The sequence below is a fragment of the Saccostrea echinata genome, unplaced genomic scaffold (genome assembly GCF_033153115.1).
Source record: "Saccostrea echinata isolate AGI-Se365-2 ecotype Australia unplaced genomic scaffold, CSIRO_AGI_Sech_v1 ptg000001l, whole genome shotgun sequence".
Taxonomy (NCBI): Eukaryota; Metazoa; Mollusca; class Bivalvia; order Ostreida; family Ostreidae; genus Saccostrea; species Saccostrea echinata.
Window position 1 is genome coordinate 11,585,619 of NW_026889750.1, and position 13,695 is coordinate 11,599,313.

At 32.7% G+C, this 13,695-nt stretch overlaps 1 protein-coding gene across 1 annotated transcript in view; it reads right to left on the bottom strand.

Moving 5' to 3' along the window:
- Positions 1 to 610: 610 nt before the first annotated feature.
- LOC133185358 (dynein regulatory complex protein 1-like) overlaps positions 611 to 13,695 on the bottom strand; it is a 29,796-nt gene continuing 16,711 nt past the window's right edge. Inside the window, exons 13-20 of the mRNA XM_061320522.1 lie at positions 12,483 to 12,619; positions 7,026 to 7,115; positions 6,735 to 6,830; positions 6,564 to 6,602; positions 4,204 to 4,352; positions 1,820 to 1,972; positions 962 to 1,064; positions 611 to 823 (exon numbers count right to left, since the gene is read on the bottom strand). Coding sequence (XP_061176506.1) covers positions 761 to 823; positions 962 to 1,064; positions 1,820 to 1,972; positions 4,204 to 4,352; positions 6,564 to 6,602; positions 6,735 to 6,830; positions 7,026 to 7,115; positions 12,483 to 12,619 — 830 coding nt within the window. The 3' untranslated portion in view covers positions 611 to 760. The remainder of the gene's footprint in view (positions 824 to 961; positions 1,065 to 1,819; positions 1,973 to 4,203; positions 4,353 to 6,563; positions 6,603 to 6,734; positions 6,831 to 7,025; positions 7,116 to 12,482; positions 12,620 to 13,695) is intronic.

Consider the following 13,695-nt stretch of genomic DNA (forward strand, 5'->3'; position numbering starts at 1 on the left):
TTGTATAAAACTCAGTTTTAAAGAAAGTATTCAAGATATTTTCATCAAATATCAAACACTAATACAAATTGACTTCAGGACTCAAGTCTTCGTGAGAAGAAAATAATATCTATATATTCCTATGAAAACTCTGATGGCCTATTGTGGTCCCATCCTACCTCCAAGGGTCATGGATTTGATTAAACTTAAACCTACACTATGTAATGAAGATTTCATTGTTTCTAGACCAGTGGTTGAGAATTGGTTGAGAATTAAGCATTAAATTTTTGCTAGTTCTTCATTTTCTCCTTTTGAAAGAAGGTGTTTCACACAAGTTTGGTTGAAACTGGCCCAGTGGTTCTTCAGAAGTCAAAAATGTGAAAAGTTTACAATGACACCAATGATATACAACAGACAAATTTTGAAAAGCTCACCTCAGCTTTTGGCTCAGGTGAGCTAAAAAGTAGCATTTACATAGAAATTTCTACTTCAGTAACCATGGCAGCACTGCTGGTAGAAGTCAAAAAGTGACAGACAGAACTATGTATCTTAGTAGTGTATCAAGTCTTAATGAAATCATTGAAAAAAAAAAATGCCCTGTTAAATGTCATCAGAAACTTAAAAATAGGTCTTTGATCAAACTTTTATTTACAAAATATACATACAGATAATATGAAATATCACACTTTTCTCATGATAAATTTAAATCAGGAATTTGGATGAATCACATTGAAAGATTTTTTCTCTCTGAAACAGTTTGTGACTCAAGAATAATTTATTTTTATCTTGGATTCATTTCTAGCTGCAGAACTCTTGTTGGTGGAATCTCAAGTTCTTGATTAACCTGGAAATAGACATTTTGGATTTACTATAGTAAATAATTCCTTCAGATTATAGTATAAATTTGATTCAAAATACATGTATACCAGAAACATAAAATATGAGAATTTCAGTTCCTAGCTGTTTCATGGAGGTGATTTACCTTAGAATTAACATATTGGTGAAGTAACATTCTCAGCTCTGCATTTTGTTGTCGGAGTGCATCAGTCTCATTAATGAGACTTGCTCTGGATGTTAGAACTTCACTGTAGATTAAAACAGAACTGTGCAAAAACTTATTAGGCAACTTAAAACATATCTTCTTTTTTTTTTTTCAAAAGAAAGGTCTGAAAATTTTGAGTCCATTAAGAGAAAAATTAAACAAAGTTTAAGAAGTGATTGACTAAAAATTTGATCTATGATTAAAAGCACACATATTGTGATGAGTACCTTAACAGAGGCCCATGGGCCTAAAGAGTCACCTGGTTATTGTGGATTCCTCAGACTATGATAACCATGAATTTTGCAGCAATGCCAAAAAAGTGACAGTGAATGTCTTATATGCATGATAGATAAAAATATTTGGGTAAAACATTCTTTATATATATTTACCAAGGAAACAGTGTTGAAAAGCAATATTTTTTAAATTCATTTTGATTAGTCATACATTAATTAAAGTACAAAAGAAATGATAACCAAATAATATAGAAAGAACCTTGTAAGATATTTTAAGGAAGAAATGTAGTATTTTTTATTGGTTGGCAATGGTTGCTGTCCCCCTGTTTGGAATTTTTTTTTTGCCTCTTTTGTACATTTTCTTTAATACACTCTGATTCATATTATTGCCGAATACAATATGTACAAAATGACTATATATTTAATGTCACAAATGATCATGACAGACAACAAATGGACAGAAAAACTCACTTAAACCTTTGGTTCAACTGAGCTTAGATATTAACAGTGGTAGTAGAAGCAGAATTTCTGCTCAATTTTCCTGAAATATTTCATTAAAACTGACCTATATTTTTCAAGTCCTTCAAGCAGAGCATCCCAGAGCCTTTCTTTTTTGTCATCTACCAGCTTGGCATAGCTAGCCCAGTAGTCAGAATCCTCAGAGCTATCCCTCTCTTCCAAAGAGGCAATCTTAAATTGCGACTGTTTCACCTTTTCTCTGCAAAATATAAAAGCACAACATTTATTTCACATAATAATTATTGTTCAGTACACAATTTATGAGTGTTTTTTTTTAGACAGATTTTTGAATTTATCTTGGGTGCTGGTCACTCTTGTCCAGTGCTGTTGTTCCAGCAGGTTGTGTTAGGTAGCTAAACACAGTTTCGTATAAAATCCAAGGGGAGGGGGGGGGGGGGGGTTCTCAGAGAAAAGCATGATGGGTATGGATTTCCCTGCTATTTGCAGTATGTATACATGAAAATTGCAGCTTTTTTATTTCTATTTGCATACAGTAGAGTCTTATCTTAAGATTAAATGAAAAAAGTATGCAAATATTTTTTGAGAATTAATTTTTGTATGACTAATTTTTTATAGTGGAAGATAACTCTAAAAACACCCATTTTTCACATGTGCAGAATTGCATGATTTGACTAGCAGGTAAAATGGCTCTTTAAAAAGCTGGAAAATGTACCCTAAAAGTACAACAAAAAGAAGTCTAAGGACTTGTTCTGTGAAATGCAGAGCACTTATATTTTCTGATTTCTGCACTGTTTGTGATCAAGGGAGCTATAAATGCATAGGTGTACTACAATTAGATGCATAAACTTCCCTATTTCTCTCATGTTTCATGTGTCAAATACATCCTTTTAGTAAGTGATGAATGCAATATATTTATATATTTATAAAATTCACCATTTTATCTTTCTATTGATATATAGATGTCTATGTAACAAGTCTTCATATTATTTCTTTATGGGGGTCACTTTAGCATGGCCCTCATTTAGTAACGTCATGCTAACGTCATACATAAAACTGTGTTTTGCACCCTTAGTAGTTAAATGATTTGGGACTTTTGGATTCTTCAGTCATGGTATGTTTGACTTTCTATTTGGTATTTATCTTGGATGTGTTAAAACAAAAACGTTATCGAGTTATTACTTTAAGTTACGTAGTCATTAATTAATGAGAGAATATTTTATGATTGGTGTTCTGTATTATTATAGGAACACTAGAGTAATGTGTATATTTCGAAAGTTTTGTACATTGATTTTGCAGGGCCAGAGACATATATCTATTTATTTATTTATGCCATTTTTTATATGTGTATTTATGCATAATGGATATAATACAACCTGCACTGAATCTTACAACCTGCGTCGTGTTTAATATTTACACAACCAAGGTTTACAATCTATGGTCAGAGATAATAGTAAAATATGAAAAAAAAGAATGATTTTATTTATTTTTTTAAATAAAGAACTGATTGAATTGGTCTCACCATTATGTATCTTAGAAGTTATGAAATTTTATTAACATATCTTCAAAAGTGAAGTTTGAGAAGGTCAAAGTCAGAAGGAAGTTCAAGGTGAGAAAAATATGACAAAGATAAATTGCTTTTACCAATATGCAACTTTGTATTAAAAGTCATACAGAACATCAAGGTCAGAAAATTAAGACAGTTGAATAGCTCTCACCAAATTGTATCAGTGTATGAAGTTTGATGAAAATATTATGAACAGTTTCTTCTCAACTGTGCTAAATGTGAAACAACTGATAGTAAGTTAAAGATCATATGTAATGTCATGGTTAGAAAATTTTAAAACATCTGAATAGCTCTTATCAGTTTGTATCTTTGTATGAAATTTAACAAAAATATCTTAAACAGGTTTTTTGAAACTAAAATAAATGCTAAATAATACATAGTTGGGTCAAGATCATTGGAAAGATCAAAGTCAGAAAATTAAGACACAGTTGAAATCTCTTATCAATTTGTATCTTTGTATGAAGTATGATGAAAAATCCTTTCTCAGTTTCTTTGAAACTAAGATAATGCAAAATGATAGTTGGGTCAAAGTCTTAGGAAAGCTAGGTCAAAGTCAGAAATTTATGACAAAGTTGAATAGTTCCTACCAAAATGTATCCTTAAATAGTTACTTTGAGAATGAACTAAACACAAAATAGGGAATAGTGAGGTCAATGTCACAGGGAAGGTCAAGGTCAGAAAATTATGCCCCAGTTGAATAGATCTCACCAATACGTTATCAGTGTAAGAAGTTTGGTTAATACATGAATCTTTGAAACTGAGCTAAAGGCAAAGAGTGATGGACATACAGATGAAAGGACAGAAGGATGGAAGATGGACATGTATGACAAACACTTAATATGCTCTGGCCATATAAGTGGTGGGACATAAAAATTACATTTTTAAATAAGTAATGTGACACTTACTTGGCTGGTTGCCTGTTCTCTTCAACAAAAGCTCGTAAAGCCTTCATCACTTCATTAGGGTGGATCAACTCTATTGTTTCACTCTTGGAGGAATCAACATCACCTTCCTTCCCTGTCAGTTTCCTGATTTCAGCATCAATGTCATCCATCTACAAAGAACACAATTCTAAACATAGAAATTGAATATAAATATAGTTGCAAATATAACTTTGTTTACATTTTATTACTTTTTTAAACAAGTAGCCCATTGGCCACAAATCTCTCCTGAACTACGTTGGCTCCTTAATTGTGTTCTTCATAAGAATTTTTTTTATAAAAAAAAATCTTTGATATTCACATATTTCATTGATATTATAATTCTACACATTATATAAAAAGATCAAGCTGGGGCAGACCTTTGTTTGATGACTCTTAATTAAAATATGGACGTAAAATACACTTTTTTCTCTCAATATCACTGAAATTTTGAATTTGTAATACGTCATCTTCTCGACATCATATTTAACATATGACGTGATGGCTGATGAACATAGGTAATGCTTAAAGTCTGCAGATATTCCCCTGCTTTAGCTGCAGAACTGTAGCGTTATGGTTTTATATTTTAGTCTTTTACCATAATGCTTAACGGCGCAAGATTTTCTGAGCACAGTTGGGGAGAATTTCTCCACTTTCCAGCAGTGGTCAATCAACTATCTTTCATTCTCTAATTCTAGACATATTCTTTAACCAACCTGTATATTTTATCCACCTCTTAACCCTTTACAGTCGTCTCTACAGACCAATAAATTCGCTTGTTTTGAATTTTTTGTCGGGTGGCAGATCAGTTTAAGATCTCTGGGAGACATTGATTTATTATAAACATTGTCCAAGTCTGGACAAGTTTGTATTAGGTAAATTTCTTTATTTCCATATTAGACATAGTAAATTCATGCTTCTATACTGGAAAAGTCCTAATTAGAATAATTCCACCCTCCATGGTTAATTTTAGACCCCTTTGATTAATTTGTATAGAAATAGCCCCAACTGATATAATTTCACCCTCCTAGGCTAAATTTTACTGATAAGGGCCCTAATTTACAAAATTCCACCCTCCTTGGCTAAATTTGACTAATAGACAAGCCCTAATTCACAAAATTCCACCCACCTTGCCTAAATTTTACTAATATAGCCCTAACTGACTAAATTCCACCCTCAATGATATTTTACTAATATAGCCCTAACTGACAAAATTCAGCCCTCCTTGGCTAAATTTTACTAATAGACAAGCCCTTACTAAAACATTTTATCCTCCTTGGGTAATTTTACAAATAAACAAGCCCTAATTCACAAAATTCCACCCAACATGGCTAAATTTTACTAATAAAGCCTTGACTAAATTCCACCCTCCATGGCATTTTACTAAATATAGCCCTAACTGACAAAATTCCACCCTCCTTGGCTAAATTTTACTAATAGAAAAGCCCTCAGGGTTCGACACTAACTTTTTTAGGCTTTAGTCCGGCCGGACTAGTGCTTCTTTACTTTTACTAGTCCGCATGCAATTTTATGAGTCCGTCAAAAAAAGGGAACATCAATGTTTTGTAACATTAATTTAAAAAAAAAAACATTGCAATATACGTTTTTATACTTTTGTAAATAAACAAATTATTTACGTGAAATGGTTTATTCCACAGCACAGATTCGTTGAAATCTCGCGATCAACAAGTACGATTGTATTCCTGATCTCATTCTTTTTCTCTTTACATTACATCCAAAATGTCTGACATCTTTCTTTTATGTGTCATATAAATTATGATTGCTAAAATGTTTTTGTTCATATCAATCAGTCGAAAAATTAAGTGCTGACTCGAAATTGTCTAACTATGCGCCAAGAAGCTAGAAAGCTAAAAATAAATGCGGGGTTTTCCGGTAAAAGTTGTGGAGAATCGGACATTCGTAAATTTTTCATATTGTTTTCCAGGAATTTTTATTGGTCCGTTCGGACTAATTAGCCACAGATTTTATTAGTCCGAATGAAAATGTATTAGTCTGAGACTAATGGACTAATGTTAGTGTCGAACCCTGCAAGCCCTTACTAAAAATTTTTATCCCCCTTGGGTAATTTTACAAATAAACAAACCCTAATTCACAAAATTCCACCAACCTTGGCTAAATTTTACTAATAAAGCCTTGACTAAATTCCACCCTCCATGGCATTTTACTAAATATAGCCCTAACTGACAAAATTCCACCCTCCTTGGCTAAATTTTACTAATAAAAGCCTTAATTGAAAAAATTCCACCCTCGATGGCGTTTTACTGATATAGCCCTAACTGACAAAATTCCACCCTTCTTGGTTAATTTGACTAATTGACACTTACGTCTCCCTCTGTTTGTGTATCCTCTATTGTAGTTTCTTTCTGAAATAAGATTAGAATGAATAAAATCAATCAAAATGGAAATAACTTGCAACAAAAAAGAAAGGAAAAAAAAAAAAAAAGAAAAAGAAAAGCATTTCTATCAGAACGTCCATATTTCTGCACTACTCTCACCTCTTCCTCCTCTTCTTCCTGTTTTTTGCCTCCCTTGACATGCATGAAATAACTGGCTAATAGATGGACATCATCCTCTGTGTCAATTCCCAAACCCTATTATTACGTACATTATACAATGATTTCTTATCAATCAACCTGTATATCATGGAGAATCAAATATTTTGGTACAATTATTTAATGAATAAGGAGAATTTAACTCTATTGCATGAATCTATTACTGCTTATTTATTTATTTTTTTTTTTTACAATATATATACCCGTACATGATTTACATATATATATACTCACACTAAAGATAGCATCCAATTTCATTAACGATCTCTCATCTTTCTCCAATGGGGCCAAAAGTTTGTTCAGTTTTGATTCAACCAAGAATCCCTGTAAATGGGCAAAGATCAAAACTAGAATCAAAGTACTGAAAGTACTGAAAGCCGGGCTTTAATATGTTCGAGTGTATTGTCTAATCCTAAATTAGTACATATTTGAAAATCTTTCTTTCTGACCATTGATATTTAAGAGGTAGAGTTTGTATGATTATGATTAACAATAACCCATCTACCAATAATTTACGGTCCAGAACCCAACGTTAAGACCCCAGGATAGGACTTGGTGATATTTTTCATCAAAATACATTTATACCTTTCTAAACATTAAGCTCACAATGGTTATGCATGGTAACAGTGCACTTTGAGTGGTTTTGCTGATTCATACAGGCACATATATAGTATCGGAGGAGCTAGGGGTGTCACCATTTTTCAAACATAAACTTTGACAATGGACAATGTACATTGAAAGGTTGATTGACTCTTCGCAATCAAATTTAAATTGGAACTTTCATCTCACTCTTCGTAATATAAACCAGGTATTTATCACGAGCGACGAACAGATTTACTAAAAGCAAAATGGATATAGTCTAATTTTAATTAGATTGTACCATCATTTTATTGTAGCATATTAAAAGTACGGTAATTTGATAATGAATTAATGAAATTCGAAATGTGAAAGTAAGTTGTAGCCCACCCCTACTCCTTCTCCAACGGAATAGGATTTTCGGGTTTGGACAATTCTCCTTTTTTCTGATAATGATACTACATGCCTGTATTAATCAGAAAAGAAATATTCTTTATTTTTGGTCCTCTAGGAAACCAGCTGCACGAAAATTATAATTATCTAATCTTTATGACATGAATATGAGTCTAGTTCTAGTTCCAGGTTCGGCCATAATGGTCATTGCCTGAGAAAATCATGATGTATTCAGGTCTTTATGGCTCGTACATAGATGGCTCTTCATTCTGAACAGGAAGTTTTGAAGCAAAGACTAACCAACTTTTTCTGAAAAATTATAATGTGTTGTACTTAGATAAAGACTAATGAACATTTTTATATGTTGTTTTCTTTTAATTATATATTAACATAAACGAATTTTATTTCCGAGCACCCTTGAGAGCTTGCATGTGTTTTAAGACCTTTTTTTTTTTGGAATGCGCGCGCACGCTCAATATACTGTAAAGCGCTTTGGGAGCACATGCGAGATGAATCCAAGGTGAGAAGTCTCGAACAAAATTTTCACATTCAAAACATACCATTGACTTTTCACTAAAAATTTGATCTGAATTTGTAAGCATAAAAATTTTCGACGCTAAATTGATTGTTAAATGGGTATAAATAATTTATATATTATACATAAACATATTCACGTGAAATTTCTATCTTAAAGTTTACATTTTTATTTATTTATATTCCATGCTTCACAGAATATAAATCTTTATCCCAGTCATTTAAATTAATACTATTAAATTAAAATATCAACCAAATGGAATGGCATTGTTTATTTCATATTATGAAAGAAAACAAATAGTTTTGAACTTCATTTACATCACCTTTACACAAGATCTTAGTCGCTCGCGTGGCGCAGTGGTAAGAGCGTCTGCTCTAGAGTCGCGAAGTAAGGAGTTAATCCTTACGTCGCGGGTTCGAATCCCACTGTGGGACGTGGAGACCGGTCCTTCCGTTGAGACCGTATAAACCGAGGTCCCGTGTCGCAATAGGTGCTTGCACGAAAAAGATCCCTCACTGCTCAATGGCCGTAAGTGCCGAGTATAGGACAAAATTTGGAGCTCTCCACCGGCAAGTGGTAGTGTCTCCATATGAGTGAAAAAATTCTCGAGAGGGACGTTAAACAACATACAAACAAACACAAGATCTTAACCATCATAAGGATTTTTTTTCGAAATTATTTATTAGAAAGGAGAAAGTTATTTTAATTGCATTCAGGGTTATCGAAGTAATACCGTATTTTCAAACCCTTTTCTTTAAACGCATTCAAATTTTAACTTATTTATTTGAGTAGTAATATATTGAAAACATTACAGCATTACCAGTATTACAACTGTAAGATTAATCTTCATGAATATTTACATACATACATCATTAGGCTAAAAAAAATTGTTTGTTTCCGGTTATACCCGACTGACCTCCTACACATTTTTTTTTTTCAGAAAATTACAAGTATCCGTAACTGTCTCTTTGTTTTACGAATTCGTAATGGCGGCGCACTTGTTTGCTGCAAGTAGTCGGTGTTCGCTGTTATTTTATGCCGTTAATATAATCATAAAATCATCATCTTTTTGCAATTATTTTGAAAGGAAAAATTTAATAAATTGTCTCCTGTTAAGCCGTTTTCACAAGATCAACCCTGAAAATATCAGCAGAAATTAACACGGTATCGTACCAAATTACATCTGATAAATGACCACCGATGTTTTTAAAATTCATTATTACATTAAATTTCTTGCCATTCAAGACACCTTAATGCTATACTGATCTTAAAAAAACAATTACAGATATCACGACATTGTCAGTGAGCTTACTGTTTATACATGCATCACGGACGTAAATTCAGACTAATTATACTATAATATCAGTAAACGAACAAAAAATGTCATACAATTTTTTTTAAATTCTACCAATAACATATGGCTAGTGAGGAGAATATATAAGTCATTTGTTTTATTTAATGTCACTAATTTAAACATTTAAGGTCACTAATTTTAACTTTTAAGAAAACAATTAATTTTTTACAAACAATGTTTGTCTGTCAATTGCCAAACTTTTTTTTAAAAGAATGTTGAACCATATGGTTTGCTGATTTTTTTTTAGATATATTTGAATTAGAAATTAATTTAAAAAAATTATATTCATATTGGTTTAATAATTTATGTAATTCATAGTTAAAGAAATGCACATATTTTTAGAGATATTCTTAAAGTTTCAAACAAACAGTACTTTTATCGCCGACTAGATACAACAGATACACCATGTACAATTGTCAGGCGACCTAATTCAGGCATAACGCACATTAATTAATTCTTTAAACTCCAATTTACTTATCTATTTATTTGCTGAAAGACAAAACAGAGAATATAACCACTCACATAACATCGACGAAAACGATATGAAATATAGGCAACCTGTCGAAAAGCCCGCGCTTATTGAAAATAGTTCGCTTACAATATGCAATCAGAAGCGTATGTGCACAAATTGTTATATCACGATTACCCTAATAAAGTAAATATCTAATTCCTCTTTCAATTTAATTCTCAAACAAAAATATTGATCAATTAACAATTCCGTAGATTGAGATGTAAAAAATATTTGTTTAAGTATCGTCTTTCAGTGTGACTATTTTGTTTATCGGAAGCGTCTGCTTTGACGCTGTTAGGCTTTTTGTTTACTTTTCTGAACATGTGCTATTTATAGTAAGGCAGTCGATCACGATGCCTACAGCCAGGACTTTGCTTTCAGCAAAGCCCGGCTAAAAATCATTGACTGTTCTTTTAATGCATTATAATAGGGATGACAATATGTAATTGGATAACTAGTTACTCTGAGGGAATGCTGGTAATTGGTTAGAAAATCTGTAATCAGTTAGTCGGAAAAAATTAATATTCATTTATTGTGATACTTTGAATGAAAGATTGGTACTTGTTGTTGGCCTGAGAGACAAGAAAAATGAGTCATACATGTAAATGCTAAATTTCATTTTGGTCACAGGGCTCTCCCCTTCCCCCACCAGGGCTCCGCCCTGGATGCACTGGGGGCCTAAGGCGGCCCCCCAGACCCCTCACCGAGATTGATTTTCTGCTATTTCAAAGAACAAGGTTCACTTAGGACCTTTTGTGGCCCTGTGAATTTCGGAAAAATAAAAAATGCACAGTTTTAGTTGAAAATATATAAAATTTTATTTGGACCCTTGCTGACTTCATATCTATTAAAATTGACGTAATTTTCTCGCTAGTTCATGCATTATGATGTCATAAATTGTGTCATTATCCCCAAAACCTGAAAAAATCTTCAGAAATGGCCAAAAATTTAAGCTGTTTTAAAGAATTTTGCATAGACCCCAACCTCTATCTAAAATGTTGAATTATATAATGAAGGTACTGTTTCAGAAGATTATAATCCATGTTTTATTTTTTGGATCACAGGGTGGGCTCATATTTTAATCCTTTGCTGAAGGTGCTCAAATACACCAATTTTCGTAAAAAATTCAAGAACATTACAATTTCACAAAGCTACTTTTTCAATACCTGGACTCTGAGAGGAAACTTTTTATAGGAAATGAAAGCACTAAGTCTCTTCTTTATATTGATGCTTAAATGGGACAATGGGACTTGATCAGTAAATTGGTATATATATCGACAGGGCCATTTTATGGAGTTGGTGAACCTAGCTCTTTCTTTCCTTCTGTTGAAAGTCTTATTGAAAACACTTACTTCAACAAAAATAGACAACCAAGAAAGATGGCAAGGTTTGCTTGTTATGATTGAAATGATTAATATCATTTAATCATACAATAAAACAATGATCATTGTTTTTTATTTCAGTGAATAGGATGAATTAGCCATCCACAAAGTACATTATAATCAGTAAAGAATAGTCTCTATATTCTCTATATAGAGAAACATGCAGTCAACATAACTGATATTAGCTCCAATGAAAATTACTGACTGTCATTTAATTTTTACAGTTAACCAGCAAAGAGAGTTCTCCCCATATTTTAATAATTTTGATTCTGATTAGCAGATTGATTAACCGTGATGTAATGATACCTTTGTGACTTCCAAAAAAAAACATGACGTCCCAATAAAAAACAAAAGCAATTTCCTAGCAAACAAAAGAATGATTGACCGTGTTTTCGGCAACACTGATTAAGTTAGCCCCATGGGGACTCTACATCAGGCAATATTTCATCCTTTATCCTGGAAGTCCAAAAGGCACTGTGAGCATTATACTCCTCAAGTAGCTAAATCATTGTATTTACATCAAAAAACAGCAATACATGTACAAGTAATTGCATAATATATTTTTCTGAAGATTTTTTTTTCAAGCAAACTAAAAAATGGACAAAAAGACTGATACATAAATGGACACATTATCAATTATCAAACTTCTATGGTTTTTATCTAAATAGAGCTAAAATTGACATAAAATTGATCAGAGGTTTCAGATAAGATTCTGAAAATTTTCCAGACTGACAGATCTTGGAGACTATAGTACTTGATAGTACTAGAATAAAAAATACAGAGGTCTCAGGTCATGGTCGGCATAGTACTGGATAGCTCAGGTGATAAAAATATTGAAACTAAAGCATAATTATAAGATCAGTGTATATGTATTTGCTATTGCATCATACTTTATAAATCACATCTCAGTATAACTGACTGTTAACTGTTAGATACTCACTGATTCATCACAAAGAAGTTCCAGTACACTTTTGACAGTGTTGGCAGATATTTTGGACAGTAGTGTACTCTTTGGGAGCTTCCTGTCTGATGGAATGTCATCATCTTCCTCTTCCTCTTCTTTATCACCATGGCTTCCTGTACAATATATACAACACATTTTGCAGGGGTGAATTTTATAGACATGTTTAGCTTTTAGGGGAGGCAACTCATTGCAGTCCTGTTTGAGAAAAGGTGATCAATTCTATTGATTGTCTCTCTGGAATTCTTTGTTAGGCCATTATTTATACACTGAACTGTCTACGGATTTTTCTGTTTTTTTCCTGATCATGACAAGAAGCACTTGGCGGGTGTGACCAGTCTGCAGGGGATGCTCACTCTTCCATGGCACCTGATCCCACCTCTAAATTTTGAGGCCCGCGTTAACTCTGCTCCAAATTTGTATTGTTTCATTGGACTTTTAAGACTGAAGACTGTTCGTTATCTTCATATTTCATTTATACAGTGAAACCTGTCTAATCCGAAATGCATTAGGAGACAAAATTTCTGTCGGAATAGAAAGGGTGTCGGATTGCACAAAAAACATAGAAAATAGTAAAATGGTAATTTAAATAAGGGTTAGAATTTACAGTGAAACAAATTGCACAGGTGTAAGAATGAACAGATTACACTGTATATGTAATTCATGGAAGGCAATCCACTGCAGCCCCAGAGAAGTGAGATATTAATGTGCAAGATTAGGTGTTTTCATAACAGATTGCAATTATTCCATGCTTAAGCTTGCTCAAATGTCAGAATTTTTATATCACTTAAGCTATTAACTCAAGTGAGCTTTTCTGATCACACAATGTCAGGGTTCCATCTGTCTGTTTTTTTTTCTTTATATGTGTAAACTTAACACATTTTCGACTGCTTCTCCATAACTACTGGGCCAATTTTAACCAAACTTGCAACAAAGCAATCTCTGGTGAAAAAATTTTACATAATTTTAAAAAATGAGAAATTGGTGGTATTTTTAAAAAAAATCTTTCAAGAACCACTTGGGTCACCTTAATAAGTGTAAATTGAAAATTGGCCCTCAGGAGTAGGGGGATCACAGTAAGGGATCAAAGTTTTGCACTGGAATACACAGTCAAAAAAAACTTTAAGAATCTTCTCAAGAAAAACAAGGCCGTGGTTACTCATATTAATATGCATTGTACCGGTACATGAAT